Genomic DNA, 25873 nt, shown 5'->3' on the forward strand with positions numbered 1-25873 from the left:
TTTTGAATGGTGAAGTTCTTCCCCTCAGTGGTTGGTATGAATTTATATTCAATGTAAAAGATATATTACAGAGTAATGTTTCATGTAGGAACATTCAAACAGCTCCATACATTTGAGGAGTGAAGTTATCCAGGAGAACAGCACACCACCAGCTCCTGATCAGAGGCATGTCATCCTGAAAAATATACATAATAATAATAATATACACACAGAATAATCATGCATGTCTGTTCAAATAACTTGACAAATGTGATGGCATACCTCTGTAAAATTAAATCTAAATCTTTGTATATATATAATGTGAATATATAAATCAAGGTACTGCATAACTATCTAGCTCGCATTATATTGCCGTGTCTCTTTGATAAACCAGCGCGTGATGTGGGCGGATCTGTGCAGAAACAGCTTCTGTCTGGGGAACTAGCGTCTGTTGAGCGAGGAATTGTTGATTAGACCATTTATTTCTATTCTGTTCGTCGTAATCCAAAACTCTTCGTATTTATACGGGATGTTGTGGAAAAGCGACAAAAACGCAAAAAAACACTAAATATATTTTTTTCTTTTTAGTTTATTAGAAGTGTATTCAACCAAATGTCTCCTTCCGTGTAGCAGTCCTATTCCGTCTATACCGAATCGTCACTCATCTGTAAACCAATAAGATTATCTTAAACGAGGGTGTCTCCCTTCGGGTAGCGTGTCCAGTCCTGCTCGTGACTTATATATTAAACATGTATAAACCTGAATGTCTCCTTCCGTGTACTTTGTTCATAACGTCTCAACCGTAAACGAGAAGTGGCTGATAGTTGCGCCTCATCGTGTTGAAGAATAAACCGTGCAGTCACATAGATTCAGAGAGAACACTTATTTCTCCTTATTGGTTTCTGCAGCAGTCTCGTCTGTGGTATAGATGTGATTTCGGTTTTCTGATGCCTGAACCTAAGATACATGCAGAACATTTATCATGTAAGTTTACGTTTTTAAATACAGAGACAACTTCTGTGTTTTATGTAGTTATAACAGTGTTTTAGTTTGTTTGTGTAAAACTAAACCTAGTGAAGGATTGTCTGTCTCTGCTGTATGAACATTACTGTGTGATACGATGATGATTATGATTATAATCTTACAGTGGGGTTATTAATATAAATGTTCAGTTGTTCTACCATGATTACTCGGATCAGTGAAGGAAAAATAGCTTCTAAAAGCTCTTGCTTGTGTTTTGGGACTTTGGGTTTGACTGAATCTGGACGATTCTCAATCTGAGGATTAACGTTACTGTTTAGTAAAGTATAAAAATGTATTATTTAAAAAAATATTTTAAAAGGTTTTTCATGAGAAAGATGAATGTGCAGCTCACTCTGAGGTCTGTGTAGGTCCTAACCAGACTGTCTATGATAAATACAGGTCCTAGCACCCGGAGATATTCAGCGCCCTCGGGTTATGTGTCAAACCGTGGTAACATTTAATCTATAAACCATACTGTTATCTACTAGTATAGATACTACTATATTTTCCATTAACGACTAGTACTTACTCATTAGGTACTAGTGCATATTCTTTAGGCACTAGTGCTTTTTTCTAGTTAATATTAACTTTTAGACCAGAGATATCCTGAACTTAATAGATAATAGTACTTTTTAAATTAGCATTTCTGCCCAGTATGGTAATTGTATGTTGAATATTAATGAGCCAGCAACAAATAGGAGAAAGATTAAACAGGAAACTGAAACAAGGAGATGGATGTACTTTTTTGAGAAAACCTAATAGAAAATATTTGTACACAAGCACATAGAAAACGTTTTTTTTTTGTCGTCAGTTTTTAACTGTAATTTCGTAAATATAGTAGCCTAATGTGTTTGAGTGACCTCTGATGGCAGGATGGAGATATGACACCAATTTTATTAGCTGTAACTTTTTTGCATATAGCACTAAATTATATATATATAGCATATTGCATATTTTTACATTCATGTTTTGTACAGGGCACCCAAAATCCAAACCTTGTGGTTTTCAGACAAATATTTTCTTTATTTAAAAAGAAGGCCAAAAGGTATTAATAAAATAATAATAATAATAATAAAACACCAGGTTTTCTTTACTTATACGGCTGCACACACACACACACACACACACACACACACACACATATATATATAAATATATATATATATATCAATAAAACTAATAATGATTATGGTTATTATTTCTAAATAAAAACACTAAACAAAATAAGGAATATTACTATTGTAATAACACTATTTTACTATAATATACAAAACGGAGTATTTAAGAATAAATATAATAATAAATATAGCTGCAAAAGAAAAAATGCACACTTCTTTACTCTGGAGAAGAACGTATGGAATTGCTAATTTTTACCTCAAAGTTGGATATTATTTTAGCTATTCTTTTTCTCAAATTAAGGTTTTGCAAGCAATAATGAGTAGGATAATCAATGAATTTATTTTTAATTCACACTCGTCGCCAGAGGGCGCCCTCGCGCAGAAACTCCACAAGTGAGACTCACTGATGAAGTTCCAGGAAACTCAGCTTTCGCTGTAGATGTAGCTGAATAACACTCAGATAGACGTTTTACTGATGAAACTTGATGAAAATAAACAATGACTGTGACAATATATGCTTTTATCTCTGCTCTTCAAACCATCGCGCGTATTTTTATAAGAATAAAGTTTAAAATGCAATCCTAATGCAAATTTATTCTGCGTGTTGTATTACCATGTGGACTCTGATTGGACGGTGGAGAGGTACTCATGTTTATGTAATGATCTGTTTAAATGAAGATATCTCCAAATGCATTCTTACTAGTTCTTAATGAGGTTGAAGATATCTCCAAACGAACAAGGGACTCGGAGTTATTCTGTTTTTGATATCATCTTTTAATTTCTGACTAGTAATTATTGCAATAGTATCAAGTATCTATTTAAATATTACTAGTAAGTATTCATTAGATACTAGTACTTATTTTTTAGATACTAGTAGTTATTCATTAGGTACTAGTTCTTATTCTTTAGACACTAGTACCTTTTTTAATCACTACTAGTAACTATTCTTATCTTACTAGTCAGATCTGCTTTTTCTCGTCTTATGTTATGACTAGTCCAATGGCTACAGTAGAGTTCAACAAAAAAAATACTATTAAAATAAAAAATCATACTAGTAACATTTCAAATAAGTACTAGTATCTAATAAATGTGTACAAGTATCTATTTAATAGGTACTAGTATCTAATGAATGAGAATTAGTTTTTAATAATTTTTTGAGCTTATTAAAGCATTGGCCAATCAGAGGTGTTCCGATGAGTCATCGCTAAAATGCCGGTGCTTCCTTCACTCGCTCACTGACTGAATACCTCTTTCTGGCGAATTCTCTCGTCAGAAACAACAAAGTGCAGATGTGTGTACGAATCTTTAATTAAGATATTGATTTCACAGTGTTAACAGTTTCAGTGATTTTAATGGGAGTTTCTGAGAGTGATTGAAATCTAGACTGTCAGTGAAAATGATCTTTAATAATGTAAATGTTATTTGCTCTCTTTCTGAACAATGAAAGATTAGTAGCAATATTTATATCACATTAAATGTTAAATTCACATTTAATATAAAGTCAGCCGTATTAAAAATATGTTATGGCATGACACCTATATCTGTTACTTAAGTAAACAGACAGGGTTTTATAATAAATTACATAAATTGGAGTAAAGGCTGATGAAATATATACATTTATACACGCACACATACATTACATACATTTTATCTATATATCTAAATAAAAATAGGCTCAGTATATATGACCCAAAGTAACTAGTAACTAACTACTTGAGTAGATTTTTTATCCGATACTCTTTTACTCTTACTCAAGTAACTATTCAAGACTAGTACTTTTACTTTTACTTGAGTAAATATTTCTAGAAGTACTTTTACTTTGACTTGAGTACAGTTTTTGGGTACTCTACCCACCTTTATTTATATAGCGCTTTAAACAAAATACATTGCGTCAAAGCAACTGAACAACATTCATTAGGAAAACAGTGTGTCAATAATGCAAAATGATAGTTAAAGACAGTTCATCATTGGATTCAGTGATGTCATCTCTGTTCAGTTAAATAGTGTCTGTGCATTTATTTGCAATCAAGTCAACGATATCGCTGTAGATGAAGTGTCCCCAACTAAGCAAGCCAGAGGCGACAGCGGCAAGGAACCGAAACTCCATCGGTGACAGAATGGAGAAAAAAACCTTGGGAGAAACCAGGCTCAGTTGGGGGGCCAGTTCTCCTCTGACCAGACGAAACCATTAGTTCAATTCCAGGCTGCAGCAAAGTCAGATTGTGCAGAAGAATCATCTGTTTCCTGTGGTCTTGTCCTGGTGCTCCTCTGAGACAAGGTCTTTACAGGGGATCTGTATCTGGGGCTCTAGTTGTCCTGGTCTCCGCTGTCTTTCAGGGATGTAGAGGTCCTTTCTAGGTGCTGATCCAGCATCTGGTCTGGATACTTACTGGATCCGGGTGACTGCAGTGACCCTCTGATCTGGACACAGACTGGATCTGGTGGCTACGGTGACCTCGGAACAAGAGAGAAACAGACAAATATTAGCGTAGATGCCATTCTTCTAATGATGTAGCAAGTACATCGGGTGTTATGGGAAGTGTTCCCGGTTCCGGTTTACCTAATTAATGCAGCCTAAAAATCCTTTAACGGATTTGGATAATAAAAGCATATTAGTATGTTATGTGTAAGCCAGGTTAAAGAGATGGGTCTTTAATCTAGATTTAAACTGCAAGAGTGTATCTGCCTCCCGAACAATGTTAGGTAGGTTATTCCAGAGTTTGGGCGCCAAATAGGAAAAGGATCTGCCGCCCGCAGTTGATTTTGATATTCTAGGTATTATCAAATTGCCTGAGTTTTGAGAACTTTGCCTCTATAACAGTAAAAATGCATCTGTAAATCAATTGAAGGTAAAAGGTGTGACTGCGGTCTAAGTGAGGGCTAATGTTAGGCTAAATATAGGGGGTGCACCATTGTAAAAGGTTTAAAAAAAAAACTGGCCTAATTGATTACTGTGTTGATTGCCTGTAGTAGCCTATATTTTTTATACAATATAATTATTTTCTTATATTATGCCTCGTTAAGCACGTTTTCTATGGGGATGAAAACACGTATCATGCAATTATGCTTGCATGCACACAGAATATAATTTTTTATAAATTCTCTAACTTTTTTTTAAATCACCATCTTCATTAAGCCGCTCTTTATGGGAGGAAAACACTGCTGTTCTTCTGGGCTTATCTGCTTTCATGTAGCCTATAATTTATTAATAAAGTGTTTACCGAATTCTGCCTTGTGTCTACCGAATTCTGCCTACTGTCTTAGTAAATTAATAAAGCGTTTTCTTTCTATGAGGGATACGCTTAAAGTGCAATTCACCGGGTTATGTTCATATTCTGGGCTATTCTGCTGGTCTGTATGCTTTATTAATAAGGTGTGTACTGAATTTAGTCATCCAATGTTTTACATTAGGTGTTTTAGTATGTCTCAAAACTGTACCTTTATAAGCGTGCTATTTCGTCCAAGTTCAAAATAAAACTTTACGAACCACTGCATTGTGAATTTATGGAGCTGTATGAACCACTACAAGCTGTAAAGTAAACAGGAAGTGTATGTCCGAGCTCAAGTAAACAGGAAGTGTATATCCGAGCTCAAGTAAACAGGAAGTGTATGTCCGAGCTCAGCTGGTTTTGCGAGAGAACGCAAAAAAAAAAACTTTCCTGCCACCCCAAATTTCGTCACTCACTCTGATTTTTTTTCTACCACAACGACTCTTTAATGGCTCCGTAGCAGATACACCCTTCTCGAGAATGGACTTACAGTCCCACTACTACGGACTCTAGTCCCCCAAAATCGTCTTCTTCTTCTTCTTCTTTAGTTTTTTAAGGCGGTTTGCAAACCAACTTAACGGTGCATTACCGCCACCGACTGGGCTGGACTGTGAATCAGGAGATATTGGATCTTAAAAAAAGATCTTATCTTAAAAAATCGTAAAAAAATATATATATATATATATATTATATATATATATATATATATATATATATAAAATCTTACTGGCCAGGTCTGTGTCTCCAAGAAACTTCATAATAAATTAATGAATGATACTGGATGCTTTCCCTAATAAACCTTGCATTGTAAAATTATTCTGATTGACACTTCTGAGAGACTGAAAAAGCTGGTTTCTTTCTTGGCTGTACTTTTGTTCCAGTGTTCCAGTGTTTTTTTAAATCCTTTGCATTTAACTTATGCAAAACCATACAAATTTTATTATTTATATCATTTCTTATAGATTTCCCAGTTTTCATGCTTTTTTTATAAAGCTGAATAACTATCAGATATAATCACTGAGTTATTTAACTAATTTCCTTCTACCCGTTCCAAGGCCAACAAAATTGCAACCAGCTCTGTTGTGTGTACTGATAATTTATCTGTTATTCTTTCCTGACATATTACCCCATTGCTCCACAAAATCCCCACCTACTGTAGACCAAAACCCACAAGACCCACCTACTATAAGTTAAAGCCCATGCATTGGACGATTTGTATGCCTAGACCAACACCCACAAGACGCACCCACTATTCACCGTAAAAGCCATCTATCTGATAGGCCAATTACCACGTAGCTTTCCTACAGCGCGAAATCAACTCTGGGTGAAACCAAAAGCTTCTGCTTCATCCAACATCCGGTAGAGATGTGACGCTCGCGAACGAACCGATTCTTTTGAACGGCTCATAAACATGAACGATGGGAGCCGAGTCGCGGCTGGAGGGGAGCCGTTCTTTCTGTCGTTCTTTTATCCTATGCGTGTTTCACACAGATGCACACAAATGAGCTCCTCCGCGAGACAGAACAGTTATAGGGGGAGGGGCGCACCCAGCGCAGGCAAACCCTTTATAGCGTGATGATATTAGTTATTAGTTGTGCATGTTCATTGCAGCCCACTTTGTTATTGTTCATTGACTTGAAGGGGCTGATGTCCTATTTGCAAAGTTTACAGTAGTATGTAGACATTTCCATTTTATTTATTAGAATTTTATCTACTTTAAATATTTTTAGTTTTCTATCAAAATGTTCTTGTGTGATAACAATGTTCTTGTGTGGAAGTGTTTGTAGTAAAAGCTGTTTTGCACAGAAATTCATTGCAGCCGGCTTTGTTTTTGATGTTTATTTGAGTAGGTATTGTATGAATAACATAAGTCAACGTAGCTTTACACACACACACACACACACACACACACACACACACACACACACACACACACACACACACACACACACACACACACACACACACACACACACACACACACACACACACACACACACACACACACACACACACACACACACACACACACACACACACACACACACACACTTTGACTACAAATCTCACCTCATCATTCCTCCCAGTGATTATTTCCAGGATAAACTGAGATGCCCCCAAGCTGGCTTCTTAAAACTGACTAAATATTTAAAAAGAGCCAAAAGAGCCGTTCTTTTGAACGGCTCTTTGAAAGGAAAGGCTCATCCGGGCGGAAAAATGCTCGCGAAACTTAAGCAGGCGTGGTTTAATATGGTAATGAGGCATTCCTTTCACTGTCCATGTGAGAAACGCAAGCTGCCAATCTGAAGCGGCTCTGTACTTGTGTTTCTGCAGCAGTCTCGTCTGTGGTATAGATGTGATTTCAATGTTTTGATGCCTGAAACTAAGATACATGCAGAACATTTATCATGTAAGTTTACTTTTTAAGTTTTTGTATATAGAGCCAACGTTTGTGTATTGTGTTGTTAACAGTATTTTAGTTTGTTTGTGTAAAACTAAACCTAGTGAAGGATTGTCTGTCTCTGCTGTATGAACATTACTGTGTGATACGATGATGATTATGATTATAATCTTACAGTGGGGTTATTAATATAAATGTTCAGTTGTTCTACCATGATTACTCGGATCAGTGAAGGAAAAATAGCTTCTAAAAGCTCTTGCTTGTGTTTTGGGACTTTTTTGGTTTGTCTGAATCTGAACCATTCTCAATCTGAGGATTACTCTTTAGTAATGTATAAAAATGTATTAATCCAAAATTATTTAAAACGTTTTTCATGATAAAGATGAATGTTGACACCGTCTCTTTACTCGACGAGACAAAATACACCAGAATCCCCTCTGATCTATAGATGTTCTCTATTATATGTCTGTGATGTTGTCTACACTGGATGATGAGAGGAGACATGGCAGTTCTCCGACGACAGAGACTCATGCTGGTGGTTTGGTACAGATGGTTTCTGATGTTAAATTAGCCAGGGATACACTGTTCTCGGGTAATTTACAACAAAACCCACCTAATTGCTACTCAAAACTAAAGTAGCTCAATTAAGCTGAAATAACGCGGATCTGGCAACACTGTTGCTGTGAACGTCGGATTTATTTCGGATGTGTTTCGGCGATAGACAGTGTGTATAAAGTGACACCGAGTGGTTAAAGCAGGAAATGCAGTCTCAAATCACAATATTGGAGAAGGATTACCCCCAGGCCTTGTTTCACTCATACTCCGTGTGTGTCACGAACACGGACCCAGAAGCAGCTCAGACTCATTGTTCTTCACACAGGACGGGTTTGCTCCTGATCTGCAGCTGATTACTACAAACACAACATTTATACATCATTTTGATTTCAAATCCAAACTAGTTAGCCTATTCTGAAAGTGCTTTTTCAGCATTGTTTATCACAGTACAGTTACACAATCTTTCATAGACATATTCACGGTTAAACTTAATTAATATAAACAGCGTATTAAATGAATTTAGCTTCTAGATTTATATATTAAGTCACTCAAGCAAGTGGAAACACATCATATAGTTTTCCTGTGTTAGGTTATCACAAATATTTTAAATGAAAACTTACCACTGACAGAAACAGTTGGTTCTTGTGACTTTTACATTGAAATCTGTTTTTTACAAACACCAGAACTTTGTTTTCTTCCTCCACAAGACACAAGAGCATATGTTTCCCTGATTTATCTAAAAGTCTAATTTTCTTTGATTTAAACCTAGCCTAAACCTACTTTGACATTACCCCAGAGATGTGGCTGAGTTTAACAAGTCAAATGGTCAGGAAGAGCATAAAGACCATTGGTCATTATCTCAGACACCAGGGCTGCTCGTCTTGATCTTCTTAGAAAGTCTCCATCTTTACCTCAAAATCTAATCCACAATGTACATAACCCTTATTTTTTCATGTGATGCAGCATATTTTAAACAGATTCTTAAATTGTAACCCCACGTCCCATTCTATCTCTTGTGTTTCTCATCAGGGTGAATCTGCTGCTGCTGCTGGGTTTGATCACTTACAGCGCTCAGTTTAGTGAGTATTTGTGACTGATGATGGAAATCTACAATCATATTACAGAAATAACACACACTGCATCACTGGTGTATCTGTGCAGTTCATTCATTCATTAAACACTACAACTGCACTCATATATCTGCTTCAGATTTATACTGTTCTCAACATACTATTGATATTTACTGTCTTTATTTGCAGAAACCTCCGCTATATCTGTGTCAGGAGAAAAGAGAGGAAACATCAGACTCAGATGTGAACATGAGGACAATAATACTGTTATCACTGATTTATTCACTCCATCAAGAGTCATATCTGTGTGTGAGACTGAAGAATGTAGTGGACGAGTGTTTAAAGAAGGAAACTGTGACGTCGTCATCAAGAATCTGATCTTCAGTGACGCTGGGAAATACACTTTGAGAATCTATTACAATAATGATCAGACAGAGCTGAAGTACCAACTTCATATTCATGGTGAAGACTAAACTGATCAAACATCAGCACGTGATTCTGGTTTCATCTGAATAATGAATGATAACACTTGGTCCTCCGATCCTAAATATGAGCTTCTGGTCTTGATTGAGTGACTCCATCATAATAATGATTGTCTGTGTTTGTCCTCAGATGAGGTCTCTGTGGACATCGGTGAGCAGCTGAAGTTAGATGTTCTGTTGTCAGAAGCTGATAAAGTGCAGCATCAGAGCAGAAGAAGCACAGAGTGGATGAAGGTCTGGAGCAGAAGTGATGGAGTTCAGAGCCAAAGAATCAGCATCAGAGATAGAAACCTGATCATTAGTAACTTTACAGCCAGAGACACAGGATCATACAGAGTTCTGGAGCCTTCAGGAGAAACCTTGATCACAGTCACAGTCAGAGGTGAGAGAAGCTCAGTGATGTGTAGAAATATTATCTTTAAACAGCAAATTCAGACTAAACTGTGAGACTAAGCTTTCAATATTCTGTACAGAATCAAAGGAAAAACTGGAGCACACTGATGACACTAAATATGATCGTGAGTGAAACAGGAGGCATTGAGAGCTTCACAAATCTGTTAAAGAGTGAATGTGAAACTAAAAGAAGTGCTCTGTCTCTACTTTTCTCTTCAGCTGTCGTCTCTTGGATTGCACTGACTGTGGTTGTGCTTCTGCTGGCTCTGATTCTGACTGCTGTCACGTTACACAAGCGTCTGCTCAGAGGTGACCTGCGGTGTCTCTCGAGGAGGACAAGAGCCCCAGAAGCACTGAGGGCCCATAATGATGTCTGCTGAGGGCCCCACAGACTCTGATTAAACTGGAGAGGTGTGCAGGACATTAGTGACCTCACTGCTGAACACTGAACTCACCAACACTTCAACAGATGTGTAAAGAAGCAGAAACATCAGTAGAAACGGTTAGAAACAATATGTGTTCAAGAACTGGCTTCAAATATCAGACGTGTGTGAATCCCTCAGACTGGATGAAATCAAAGTCTGAAACTAAAGAAATCACGTGTTCATCACACAGTTCAGGATTTTCTGGTAAATCTGTCAGATCTGACTGAGCAAAGTCTAGCAGCTCACACTGTTTTCAGTCTTTATGCACATTTGAGCTGGAGCCTATCTCTGTTTGTTATCTGTATCTGCATTCAGCATTAGACAGTGTGCATGTAAATATGTGTATTTGTACAGTTTTCTATTGTTTATATGTTGCTTTTGTTTGTTTAATAGAGAATGTACATTATTATTGGTAAATATGCTTTGAAACAGTATTTATTCTGAAAAACTATACAAAAAATAAAGCGCTTTAAGAAAGATTTTTGCTGTTATAGTTTCATTGGTTTATGTTTGTATGAATTAAAGCTGAGAGAGCACACATCTTCAGCTCAATCTGCTTTGACAGAATAACCAACAGAGGACAATAAACACCTCGAGACTCGATCATTTTCTCTCTGAAAGACTCTGAAAGCTCTCAGCTGTGTGTGAATTATACTTTCACTTTCGTTTTAACTTCAGTCTCACTAAACGTGCTGTGGTTATACTACAATCATAATGACTTGCTGCCATCTACTGGAGACTTTAGTGTTATATTTATTAATCCAGGACAGGTGTAAACCAGCCAAGGTGCTATCTCAAAAACACACTCTGCTAAATCACTATATATATATTTACTTGCATCAAACTTGTGTTTTTTTTTTTTTTCAGAAAAATAGAAAGTGTAATATGCAAATAAATTAGTCCTACGTTATTTTTCATTGCATTTCATTTTGCATCTTCCTTACAAAAGAACACACATGCACATTATTTAAAAACACACAGTCAGGGCCGCTGCTGGCCAAATGGGTGCCCTAAGCAGGATTGTATTGTTGTGCCCCCCTTCCTCAAATATGATGATGAAAAAAACACCTACTATAGGGGTGAAAAAATAACTTTAATCAAATAAAAAAACTAAATGAATAAATTGTATTATTTTCAAATTACAATTGTAGCTCTCGACATTTACCTATGGCTATAACTTTATTATGACTCTAATTTATTTTATAGTCTCAAGCATTCAGAAATCATGCAAAAGGAAATTAAGCAGTTTTACTATGATAAAACCATGGTTTATTTTTGTAAGGGTTGTGATATGCATGTTTTTTGTTGAAGAAATTATAAAGGCTGTGTCATCTATAGCAAAAAAGGTGGCCAAAAATGAAAGATTAAGTGACTATTTGAATTAAATGTTTGGTCAGAAGCCTAAACAAGGATTTGATTCTCCTGTAAGTGTAACAGCAGCAATTACATGGCATCTGGCTCCCTTTGCAGGCATTTGTAATAAAGTACATAAATTGTTTATTTTGTATTTGCCTACATTATGTATTTTAACAGTTTTATTATTAACCAATCATTATTGCCTCATTGTTTTGTTATATAATGCATTTTAAGTCATTTTAAAGGCTATTGATGGCTTAGCTCTTTTTTATAGCAACAACAACATCAAAAAAATATTACAGTATATTAATACTTTGTCAATTATTTGAAGTAACAAAACCATGGTTAATTTGCAGTTACCATGGCAACAAGAACGATGATTTGCAGTGTTATTGTTAAAACCATGGGTAATTTACGGAGAAAAAAAAACCGTTCACAGTAATGTGCCTGAAAGTGATAAATGGGCCTATTTTTACCTAAATGATTTATAATTTATTTTAATATATATTAAAAATGTATAAGGTGTGCATTGTAGCCGACACCTAAATGAACACATTACAATTGTTTAATGACTGCAAGTCTTACTCCAGCAGCGATGTACTCTCCCTTTGGCCCCTAGCTTTTGTGGCACGCCACGGCTTGTCGACAATTGCAGCGCCACAGGGTTGTGACGGTGTTCAGGTTGTGGCGTTTTCCATGGACCCCATATGTCGTTCGACATAACTTGCAGTGACCGACAGATAGGGAACGTCTCGGTTATGTACGTAATCCTCGAACGGAGACGTTATGTCCCCATGCCACAACCTTTCCATTCGCTGTTGCCAGGACACATTCTAGGCTCCTCAGCATAAAACCTGAATGAGTGGATGCACCTGACGCCTATTTACACCCGTAGGCACAGGCAGTGGCTCAGGCATGTTAAATCCACTAGCCAATTTTCATTGGCGTTTTCTCTCAAAATCAGAGATGTTTGGCCTTCCAAGTGAGACCCCATATGTCGTTCGACATAATGCCTCCGTTCCCACCATCAGGGAATGAGGGTTACATACATAACTGAGACGTTTTTCATGTGATGCAGCATATTTTAAACAGATTCTTAAATTAGTAACCCCACGTCCCATTCTATCTCTTGTGTTTCTCATCAGGGTGAATCTGATTTAGAATGTATGCAAAACTGACGTCTGAAAGATGTCTGTCAGACGTTTGTATACAGCAGATGCTTTCCAGATCAAAATATCTTTAACAGACATCTTGGAGACGTATGTGTGCAATCTGGGTTGAATCAGTTCGGGAGTTCAAAGCGGGTTCACGAATCATTTGAGTCAGTTCGGGAGTTCAAAGCGGGTTTGCGACTCATTTGAGTCAGTTTGGGGATCGTGAATTATTTGAATCAGTTCGGGAGTTCGTAGCGGGCTCGCGAATCATTTGAGTCAGTTCTGGAGTTCAAAGCGGGTTCGCGAATCATTTGAATCAGTTTGGGAGTTCAAAGCGGGTTCGCAAATCATTTGAATCAGTTCGGGAGTTCGTAGCGGGTTCGCGAATCATTTGAGTCAGTTCGGGAGTTCGTAGCGGGTTCGCGAATCATTTGAGTCAGTTCGGGAGTTCAAAGCGGGTTCGCGAATCATTTGAGTCATTTGAGTTTGGGGATCGCCAGACATGGGGACTTGTGACTTGGTGACTTGGACTCGAGTCGACTCGAGTCACTATTTTTATGACTTGTGACTTGACTTGACAAAAAATAAAATACTTGAGACTTGACTCGGACTTGGAAGTTAAAGACTCGGGACTTGACTTGACTTGAGACACGATGACTTGAATGACTTGAGTGTTAATCACATTATGTTTTCAGTTTGAATATAAAATATGTAATTTTTTTTTTTTTTTAATAAAATTGATTACTCAGCTGGAGCGCAGGCTGAGAATCGCGTTGTCATGTCATGACATCATCAGTCATGCCCTCTCTACCTTACGCAGACCACGCCCACTTAGATCAGATATCACATCACATCAACATCTCAGCTTGAGGGGTACCGAGGGTCATCGCTTTTGTCGTCAATAATTCGCGCCTAAAAACGCGTGGAAATCGCTAGGCGCGCCGCTTTCTCCTTGTTTCCAAAGCGCTCGGACAGTTGCGCCCCTGAGGCGTCAAGCGTGTCGCACCGCGTGTGCGTCACGACCGCGTTGCTTCCATTATGAGCGCGCATACCGGTGGCGCATACATGGTGGGATAGGCCACATCGTGCTCGGCTTGCAGACAAGACTCTCGAATCTTATATTTTGCAAGTGCAATACCTTGTAATAGAGGTAATGACTTACGGATGTACTCTGAGAGAGAGATTGTGTGTGTGTGTGTGTGTGTGTGTGTGTGTGTGTGTGTGTGTGTGTGTGAGAGAGAGAGAGAGAGAGAGAGAGAGAGAGAGAGAGAGAGAGAGAGAGAGAGAGAGAGAGACTCGTGCTTCACCTGATGAAGGAAACCCAAACTGAGTCTGACTCCAATCACAACCCCAACATTCAGAAACTAATTGACAAAAATCTGAAGTATAATTATGATGAAAAATGAAAAAATGAATTTGAGCTCCAAACCAAACTCCAGTGTTATTCGGCCCTAAACAGAACCACAAAACTGGCAAATTACTTATCACTCAAGCAATTAAAAGAAAGACAAATCCTTTCAAAATATCGACTCTGTGATCATGATTTGGAAATAGAGATTGGTAGACATAAAAGATCCTGGCTACCGAGAGAAGAGAGACTGTGCAAACACTGTGAGCTGAATTAAACAGAGGATGAGAAACACTTCCCAAATACAGCACTACAAGAGAAACATTCTTCTCACAGTTTGAAGCTTTGAATCGTTCATTCTTGTCTCTAAATGACTCGGAGAAACTACTCTATATACTTGGAGAGAATGAGATGGCAGTCACAATAGCTACTAAATATTTATACACCATACACACCATACGAAAGGGATAATTTATTATATTCAACTGTTTTATTTGATATTCTTAATTGTATATAATTACTATTATTAATATTAGAAATATTATCTGCTGCTGCTATTTTGATTGTATTGTATTTTATTGTAATCATATTTTATTCTGTATCTAAATGCTAAATTTGGCAATACTGTAACTCAAATGTCATGCCAATAAAGCAACTTGAACTTGAACTTGAGAGAGAGAGAGAGAGAGAGAGAGGAGAAATGTAAGAAAGTTTAATGTTGTATGTAAACTGTGTTTGTGGGGAAGTCGTGGCCTAATGGTTAGAGAGTCGGACTTGCAATCGAAAGGTTGTGAGTTCGAGTCTCGGGCCGGCAGGAATTGTGGGTGCGTGCTTGTAAAGTTCTCTCTCCACCGTCAATACCACGACTTAGGCCGGGTTCACACCGCAAGCTGCAGCAGAGCAGAAGCAGCGCGTTAGCAGCAGGTAGACAGAGCAGAAGCAGCGCGCGCCTATTTTGCTTTCACACCGGCAGCGGAGGCAGCGAGCAACTGAACAGCCGATTTTGGTCAGAGTACTCTATGGGTACGTTCGCATTGCTTTATTTCCATTTAAAATACATTTAAATAAAAAGGTTTGGCAAGAAGCTTTTTTAATTAATAATTTCATTGTTACTTTTGTTGCATCTTTGTTTTGCTGTCTTTGTTTTCCGTGCAGTACGTGTTATTGATAGAAGAAAGGCCATCGCGCTATATTTGTTATTAAGGAGACTATGAAAAAGACGCATACTTTGGGTTCATCCCATTAACCGACGTAGGAGAGAACATGGTTGAATCAAATAGACTATTGAGTTGTTCGCTCGTGTGCCAGCAAAAGCGTCAAAAACACTATAAAATTACTTACCATCTGCAATAAGAGCCGCTGCAACTTCATCCATGCTTTTTCTTTCTCCTGCAAGTCTTTGTAAAGTACATTGTGTGGATCATAAAGAACTTGATATTTCTCAACTTCCACGATGAGACGAGTGTCGTCCATTATTGTCTTTCCAGGTGCACTCTGAAGACCACCGCATGTGACACCACGTGCTGTTGTTTATGATTGTCAGCACGACATCCGTTCTTCTGCCAATATATAGGCCTAGTTATAAGAATACGACTACTACTAATAATAAATAAATCTCCAAGGCTAAACTAGCAATATAAATTATTTAAAGTTGTTTTTGTATTTCGGCAAAAAAGTTTATTTTTGGATAGAACTGTAAGTACTTTAACAGATTTTGTAAAAAAAAAAAAAAAAAAAAATTATAAAATAATAATAAAAATAAAAATTATAATAAAAAAATAGAAAAATGTGATTTTAAATATCATACATTGTTATGTAATTTGCTAAGAACACAGTAGATATCATTAATGCAAATTTTGGGCAAAATTCCTTTTTCGTTTCAGTACATGTGTATTTTGGCCCTGATCATTGTCACTTTATCTTCTATACATATTTTTTTTTATATTAATTTTCTTTCCTAACATACTCCAGTTCTTGTTAAAACACCCTATATGTGGTTTTATGTGCATTTAGAGCACTTTTTGTGTGAAATCATATTTATTTTGTCCACCAAATGTGTACTTTCACTTTAACTGAGCGTCAGCAGCGCAGCAAAAATAGACCCAGCGCCGAAACGATCGCGGCACTGCTGCTTCTGCTCTGCTTCTGCTACGCTCTGCCGCGCAGCCTCTGCGTGCGATGTGAACGCTCTCATCTGTTAACATAGGCACCGAAAAAAATACGCGCTGCTTCTGCTCTGCTGCAGCTTGCGGTGTGAACCCGGCCTTAGGTGTCCTTGAGCAAGGCATCGAACCCCCAACTGCTCCCCGGACGCCGCAGCATAAATGGCTGCCCACTGCTCCGGGTGTGTGCTCACAGTGTGTGTGTGTGTGTGTTCACTGCTCTGTGTGTGTGCACTTCGGATGGGTTAAATACAGAGCACAAATTCTGAGTATGGGTCACCATACTTGGCTGAATGTCATGTCACGTCACGTCGTTTGAGAGAGAGAGAGAGAGAGAGGGGGGTGTTCAGAGAGGAGTCTGTTGGATGTTTAGCTGTTATTTGTTTTATGGACTCAATGTTGAAAATGTAAAACATTTCTGTTGGCAGAAGTGAAAAATAAATAATTTTATGAAGTTACAATTTTGTTTGATTCCATGATGTATTTTACTGAACATGAGTATTTACAATGCAAATCCTAATTATTTTAATTTACTGTTACTTATATCTTGTCTTTTAACTTTATTAAGATCAGATTCTGCAGGTAAAATTACAATAATAAGGTGACTTGACTTGGACTTGACTTTGACTTGACTTGCCCAAGAAAAAAATACTTGGGACTTACTTGAGACTTGAAGGTTAAGACTTGAGACTTACTTGAGACTTGCACATGTGTGACTTGGTCCCATCTCTGGGGATCGCGAATCATTTGAAGCAGTTCGGGAGTTCGTAGCGGGTACATCTTTGTGTACTGTTGATTTAAACACTCAACTAAAACACTCTCTGTACTGTCAGGTATTTTGTCTTCTTCTGAGGGTGGATTGACAAAAAAAAATGTAAGCGGGTAAAAATCATGTAAGCGGGTGGAACAAAACTCATCATAATAGTTATCTGAGAATTGTCTTACTAGTCACATGGAGCGAAGTGTCCTGGAGATGTTGTCAGAGAGCAGCTCCGCTCCGATTCTGCTGGGGTGTAATCCATCAGCGCGAAACAGCCTAGGACGCTCCCAGAAAAGATTCCAGTTATTAACAAACAGCAGTTTCTGTTCTTTACACCATGACAACAACCACTCATTTAAAGCAAAAAGTCTACTGAACCTTTCGTGTCCTCGTCGATACGTGGGCAGTGGTCCTGACACGACGATCGTCGCCTCGGGCGTCGTGCTGCGAACCGTCTCGATCAGGCTCCTGAAGTCCCTCTTCAGCGTCTCCGTCTGCCGCAGCGTGGTGTCGTTAACCCCGGCGTGAAGCACGACCGCTCTGGGGCTCTCGTCGACCTTCAGGATCGCGGGTATCTGCGCAGAAACATCGAGAACACGAGCACCAGGCAAACAATGAGTGTGCACTTTACCTTCGGCTAACGTAGTGGGACTGTTAGCAGCACGCTGTATACTTACCCCGGACTTGTGAGCGTCAGCCCGGGATGATTCCAGCGATTAAAGCAAGTGACAGTGAGTACAGCAGTGGTAATGTGTGTGAATAGAGTATTAGCAATGTAAGCGCATTTAGCAACAACCACGCTTGCTGATGCTAACGGGCTATAAGCTAATAGCGGACCCGGGAGATCAAAATAAAACTAGTGATAGCGAGGCGCTCTGATTGTTTTTGTTGTAGAATACAATAGAGGATATATTCACACGTTATATAAACGGAAACGATGATGTATAAAATTGATTTTTGAGTTAAAAATAGTCAATGAAAAGAATATAGTGACGGAGCTCAAACGCAGTACAGCCGCCAACAACAAACAGGAAGTGACGATGACCTCCTGACATCTAAATGAAAATACACCATTACAAATGTAACTTCTGTTTTCAAAATCTTCAAAGTTTTTAAGCATTAACTTTACCGTTACCAACATTTTAAAAAGTAAAAGCACAAAATATTTCTTAATATTAGCTACTGCATGTGGCATTTTACAGCTAAAATGTTGAAGTTTAGCTGTTTTAAGTACTGTAATCATTAAAAATATAGCAACCTGAATATCACTTCCTAACATCATCCCTAGCAAGTAACTCTTTCTCTTCTCATGTTCCATACTTGCTGTATTTTCCGGACTATAAGTCACACTTTTTTTCATAATTTGGCTGGTCCTGCGACTTATAGTCAGGTGCGACTTATTTATCAAAATTAATCTGACATGAACCAAGAGAAATGAACCAACAGAAAACATTACCGTCTACAGCAGCGAGAGGGCGCTCTATGCCACTCCACGTAGGGGTAACTGCAGCCTCGGGTTGTGCAGGAACAAACTATTGACGAAATCCTCACTCACGTGGGCCCCGTAAAATATGACAGCTTGTTGGAAAATAGCTACCGTACTTGATCAACACTAATTAAAGATGGACGATGTGGACAGCAATCAGACGGTGAGTACCGATATTTAATTAAGTTTTATTTTATAACGTTTCAACGGTGTGAAGTTTACATAGTTAGAACTGCTAACTATGAATTAATAATTAATTGCCACCAAATTAAGAATTTGTGAGCTAGTTTTATTAATTACTACGACGTTAATTCGTGGCCATGATTTCATAAATCCTTGTTGAGTTTTAATTATGAAGTATTATAAGTGAACCTATCCTGCACATTAATTAAACTTATCAGATGACAAGAGCATGGTTGATGTAAGGTTTGTAAGATTTACTTGCAGCTTAATGTATTAGTGTGAATACTGGCTTAATAGTCGTGGTTTTACCATATTTATGTATAAAATATCTTTCATAATTAAACTGCACTGAATGTCTAGTTGCAGTATGTGTTAGCCTGTTGTTTTGCCATTGTTTAGCAATGATGAATGAGGCGTCTGGAAGTGTTAATAGCTTGTTACAATTTGGCCTAATCTGCAGGTCAACTCCACATACAGTCCATTGATATCATGTGTTAGTTTCTGTCATGTGCTGCATGGCCAATATGAAGTGATTTTATGGATTTGGTTAGGCTCATTGTAGGACGGATGATTAAAAAAGGCACTAGGGATATTTTCATGATCTCAAAATATTCTCTTTTTCAAGATACATATAACAATCCAAAAAGGGAGATCCCTGCCCGAATTGAAGAGATGCACCACATGCTGCAAGGACTTTCACTTTTCATATATATATATAATATTCCAGTTGAATATGTTAAACAAATGTTTCTTATTTCTCTCTCTCTGTCTCTCGCTCTCTCTTTCTCTAGAGTTGAAGCCTACAGCCGTTCTATCCGTGCAGCAACTGATGGAAAAGGGGTTCGCTTTTGTGCTGTTGTGATGTTGTTCGCAAAAATGACATATATACAGTACAGACCAAAAGTTTGGAAACATTACTATCTTTAATGTTTTTGAAAGAAGTTTCTTCTGCTCATCAAGCCTGCATTTATTTGATCAAAAATACAGAAAAAACTGTAATATTGTGATATATTATTACAACTTAAAATAATAGTTTTCTATTTGAATATACTTAAGAAAAATAATTTATTCCTGTGATGCAAAGCTGAATTTCCAGCATCATTCCTCCAGCCTTCAGTGTCACATGTAACATCAGTCGATCACATGATCATTTAGAAATCATTCTAATATTCTGATTTATTATGAGTGTTGGAAACAGTTCTGCGGTCTAAAATATTTGATCAATAAAAGGTTAAAAAGAACTGCATTTATTAAAAAAATAAATAAAATCTAATAATAAATTCTAATAATATATATTCTAATAATATATTTTTTTACTATCACTTTTTATCAATTTAACACATCCTTGCTGAATAAAAGTATTGATTTTATTTAAAAAGAAGAAAGAAAAATTACTGACCCCAAATTACTGACCAGTAGTGTATATTGTTATTACAAAATATTTATATTTTAAAAACATAGCTTCTTTTTTTTTTTACGTTTTATTCATCAAAGTATCCTAAAAAAGTATCACATGTTCTGAAACAATATTAAGCAGCAGAACTGTTTCCAACTTTATAATGAATCATCATATTAGAATGATTTCTAAAGGATCATGTGATAATGATCCTAAACATTCAGCTTTGCATCACAGAAATAAATGATCATTTAAAGTATAATAAATTTTAAAACTATTTTTTAAATTTTTTTCTGTATTTTTGATCAAATAAATGCAGGCTTGATGAGCAGAAGAAACTTCTTTCAAAAACATTAAAAATGGTAATGTTTCCAAACTTTTGGTCTGTACTGTATATATATATATATATATATATATATATATATATATATATAAATAAATAAACATTCTTGAATCATTCTTGTGTCTTGTCTTGCCTCTCAACAACTTTTAAAATATCGGCTTGTAATTGACTCCATACGCTGATTCCAACTTTAACTTACCTGATAATGAGCTAATTCACCTTAAGGAGGTTAATCAATATACTGTATAATTCAAGAGACTGAGAATTTTAAGGTTCTTCGTTTTTTACAATTGTTTTACATCAATTTTACAAAATTGATATTTCATTTGAGGTCCTGAAACTGCAGCCATTGCTATATCGTCCAGTACGGTAGGTGGCGCTGTCACGAAAAACTAGGGTCCTAGATCTGCGGCATAGACAGTAAAAGAAATGGACACAGCGACCCCATTGGAACTCAATTGAGACAAGTGAAGCCCATTTTTAGCGATTTGTAGCACTTCTGTTTCTGACGCGCAGACTCAAACTAAGCTAGGAGCTACTTTCTGCATAAGATGCTTTATGAACACGGGCCCAGGTCTTTCGAGCGGATTTGCGAAGCATTTGATTCTATCATGTAGGCTACTAGATCAAGTTTTAATAAAGAGAAAAGAGGTTTAGAGACAAATTTTTGTTAATAGTTATTAATCCCACAGTCCATAGCATCAGTAACTGTATGAGTATAACTGTAGGATGAGTTTCAATTGTTATTTTATGTAGCAATGGTCATCTTAACCTCTGTGCAGTGTTCAGGGTATTTCAGGACCCTAAATTAAATTCTAATTCATCTAAATGACATGACACTTAATGACTTTACCAAAACAGAAATTGGGATGTCTGATTGTATATTAGTGTAATAAAATCACTCAGAATGTTCATATAGTGCTTTTGTTTAAAATTGTAATTTTAAATGATTTCCAGTAAATGGCAGAAATCTACCACTTAAGTACGGCACATTTTTCATATGACCATGTTTGAAAGCAAGAAATGTAGATATACTTTAAAGTTAACTACATATTTATTTTGTATAAGCATTTCATATAAATATGTAACACTTTTTTTTTTTTTAAATGTAACATTTAAACAAATTCCATATCAACTGTATAGTAAAAACATTAAAGGAAGTGATGTTACAATTCATGATTGTCTAGATATTGGTGTTTTTTAAATTTCACCTCTTAAAGCACTTTCTTTTATCATTGCAAATATCAGTATTCAACATTTTGGGATTAAAACATCAAAACATTATGTATTTGTAATTGCAGGTTAAATGCATTTATATCTTGCATTAAACAGTGTGTGTAAACATCTGTCGGGGTCTCTAGAGAGCGATGTGTAGAGGATTAAAACTTGAGCCAGAGGTTCTTCACCGCTATGAGGAGACCTTTGACGTTAATGTCTTCCATCTGGTCTCATCATCCACCTTGATGCTCCACACCTTGGTGCAGATGGCAAAGTACTGGACCCAAATGAAGAACCTCCCTGTGGCCTGGTAGAGGTTAAGTGCCCTGATGTGAAAGAAATCGGAGAGGCATCTCACGTTGAGTTTATTGGGGACCATGCAAAACTGAGAAAGAAACACACAATTGTCATTCCACGGTCAGCTGATGGTTACTGGCTTAGTTAACCTGGTGTGATCTTGTGACAAATACAAGAGGTGACTTCCATGTGGAGAGGGTATGGAGAGATGATGAGCTGATCACAGAGATCACAGCTGAAGTTGAGGAATTCTACTTGGGCATATACATTCATTTTTTTGCTAGGAAGAAAATAGGCAAGAAAAAAAAAAAATTACCAACAAATGATGTTCCTGTTCTATAGTGAATGTAGTTCTATACAAGAAAAAAACAGTTATCCCAATAAGTCATGCTTCAATTAATTATATTTTATTGTTATTTATGTCATATTGTTGCAACATACCTACCCCAAACTGGAAAGATATGTCAGGAGGGGTTGGTGATTTCTGATGTGTTCAGAATCTGAAACGATATTGCAGATCATAAAAGTAAAGAGTTAGATTTTTATAAAAACTTAGATTAGATGATGCTGATGTCACTAGCAGGTGTCCTTTATTTTCCCCATGCCTCAGCAAGAGCACTTAAGTAACAAAGCAAACAACAATACATGTATTATTTTGTGTTAAACATAACACTTTAATAAAAACAACTCATTAATTTGGAAAGTTACTATCACAGTTACGCAATAATATACCAGTTACTTAGAACATCAAATCAAAGTTAAATAACCTACAAACCATTATAAAATCTTTGCATTCTGCTTGTGCAACAGATGTTTGTTCAACTGCTCGTATTTCCTACATTGTTGTGGATTTTATTGATAACTTTAAATGTCTTTGTTAATTTTGTGAGACTTAAGCCAGAAAGAGAGCAGTATAAAAGAGTGATGGCAAAAGTATAAAAACACCGCTTCACTAACCTGCTCAGCACACACTAAACCTTTCCTCACAGTAATTGTCGCCCAATTTCAATGCTTTTTTTTTTATTTTCGTCGGTGGGAGAACTATGAAATGATAAATAAGGAATGAACGCTATCGCGCTTTCACCGGAAAATAACTTGAGATCGATTCGGAGCGAGTTCGCAAAACATTTGATTCGGATCGGGAATCGAAGCGCGTTTCGCGAATCATTTGATCGGGGCTTCGGAGCTTTAATCGTTTGTAACCCTCACAAACTCTCTCTTCCCAGGGTTTACAGGTTCTCTACTGGACTAACACTCAAATACCCAAACTCATTAACTAATAGTTTTATTATTTTACAATCATAATATTAAAACCCAGGGGGCAGCAGGTTAATGCAGTCATGACAGGTTCAATTTAATTAAGAGGCAATGAATGCGTTCAACAATGTTAACTTCAAGAATAAGAAAGTAACAACCAACAGGATATACTCCGCACAAGGTTTCAGTAGTTAGTCAATACATGGATTAAATATATTCATGTGATCACCTCTCATACATAAGTTCATTATACTGCAAAACCTAATAGTCATAAATACCACACCAATAAATGTATACCGAATATTAATCACCACAAACAGTCAATAATACTCGTGCTAAATATCTAGCAATCGTCAACTGTATAGGAGGCGTATGGAAGAGGATAACCTGCCCCCCCCCTTACACACACGCGCGCACTCTACACACAAATAGCGCCGGGGGACCATTGGGTTCACACACATCAGGGCCTCCCCGGCAAACACAGCAGAGACAGACATTAACATCCAATACAATAATAAAAGGAAAATGTACTGCTGGCTTTCTTACCCGCTACCGGACGTGGGTTCCGCGTTCAGTGAACTCAACAGCGGCCGCCAAACATAAACGGGGAAAAACCCCAGCAAAATATCCCTCCCGATCGATTCGCACAACAATCTTAAAGCCACGTCCCGGCACGGCAGCTTGGCAAGGAACTCAGCAGCAACAACCCGAAAAACCCTCCCTCAACAACCAATACATCTATATATTTATACATTTATAATGCATACATATATGTATAATGCTTCCCTCTAAATACTAATGCCACACAGGTGTTCCTTTTCCCCAGCGCGTCATGAGGAAACACGGAGGACGCTCTCAGTATTGCCACTCCCCTTATTTAAGGATGAGCAGCTTACAAGTTCGCAAAACATTTGATTCAGATCGGGACTCCGAAGCGCGTTTCGCGAATCATTTGATTCAGATCGGGACTCCGAAGCGCGTTTCGCGAATCATTTGATTCAGATCGGGACTCCGAAGCGCGTTTCGCGAATCATTTGATTCAGATCGGGACTCCGAAGCGCGTTTCACGAATCATTTGATTCAGATCGGGACTCCGAAGCGCGTTTCGCGAATCATTTGATTCAGATCGGGACTCCGAACCGCGTTTCGCGAATCATTTGATTCAGATCGGGACTCCGAAGCGCGTTTCGCGAATCATTTGATTCAGATCGGGACTCCGAAGCGCGTTTCCCGAATCATTTGATCGGGGCTTCGGAGTTCGCAAAACTAGTTCGGGTGGACTACCTCCGTCCCAGTGAGTTCCAGGACACATTCTTGCCCTGTGGCTGGGGAACTCACTTCTAACTATTCGTGGTCCTCTAAATAACTCGGAGTCTTCTTCTCGTCGACCTCCTTGACTCTAAGTGACCTTTCACCACAGGAGTTTCTGATCTTAACACAGGAAAAGAGGCTTATTTATAAAGAGTTAATGGCAGTGGGCTGTCAAGAACCATCTGAGACCATGTGATGACAGCCATTATTTTGAGACCAAATTTCTTATGAGGCTAAAATGATATTGAACTAATATGTCTATATCCTAGTCTTTACTCATGCAGGTCATTAGGCATGGCATAAGATGATTACAAGATATGGTGGTGGCTAGAAATGAGGACTGCTTTTGCTGAATCAAGAGATGGTTTAGATAACAAAGGTTAAGGGAATTAAGCATGTAAAGTAAAAATAATTTTAAAGAAATGTTCCTAGCATTATGTATTTTAAACAGTCTAAACTGAGATTTGAGATATAGAAACTTTGAAATTTTTAACCTATTTGAATGATTAAGGGTTATATGTTGTAATGAATTTGATATTATAGTCTAAGTTTAAGTTTGGTGAAAACTGTCAAATAAATCAATAACTAATATTGTGCACAGTAAGAGAGAGAGAGAGAGAGAGAGAGAGAGAGAGAGAGAGAGAGCTTGAGTGGAGGCAGGGATGGAGCTGCTGAGAAAGAGGAACCAGAACAGAGCAATGATTATAGACCAAAACAACCAGCTGATTTTACTCTAAATAAAAATCATTAATGAACAGACAAACTTGGAGATTAGAGACTATAAGTACAAACTAGGTAAAATGCACAGACAATGTTTAAGTTTAATTAAACCAAAAAGCAAACCTTGAATACGAGATGTTAAATATTTATGTTAAGTATGTACATGC

General features: G+C 37.3%; 1 protein-coding gene and 1 long non-coding RNA gene across 2 annotated transcripts in view; one reads left to right on the top strand and one right to left on the bottom strand.

Annotated features, from left to right (window-relative positions):
• LOC132103873 (uncharacterized) overlaps window positions 1–22719 on the bottom strand; it is a 28702-nt gene extending 5983 nt beyond the window's left edge. Inside the window, exon 1 of the long non-coding RNA XR_009423475.1 lies at window positions 21890–22719. This is a non-coding gene — a long non-coding RNA (uncharacterized LOC132103873). The remainder of the gene's footprint in view (window positions 1–21889) is intronic.
• LOC132103869 (uncharacterized) lies at window positions 878–11189 on the top strand. The gene is made up of 6 exons (XM_059508936.1): window positions 878–963; window positions 9375–9424; window positions 9605–9877; window positions 10028–10279; window positions 10371–10415; window positions 10510–11189. Coding segments are annotated over exons 1-6 (783 nt in total). The 5' UTR covers window positions 878–961; the 3' UTR covers window positions 10671–11189.
• Window positions 22720–25873: the final 3154 nt, after the last annotated feature.

Source organism: Carassius carassius, chromosome 25 (assembly GCF_963082965.1).
Source record: "Carassius carassius chromosome 25, fCarCar2.1, whole genome shotgun sequence".
Lineage (NCBI taxonomy): Eukaryota > Metazoa > Chordata > Actinopteri > Cypriniformes > Cyprinidae > Carassius > Carassius carassius.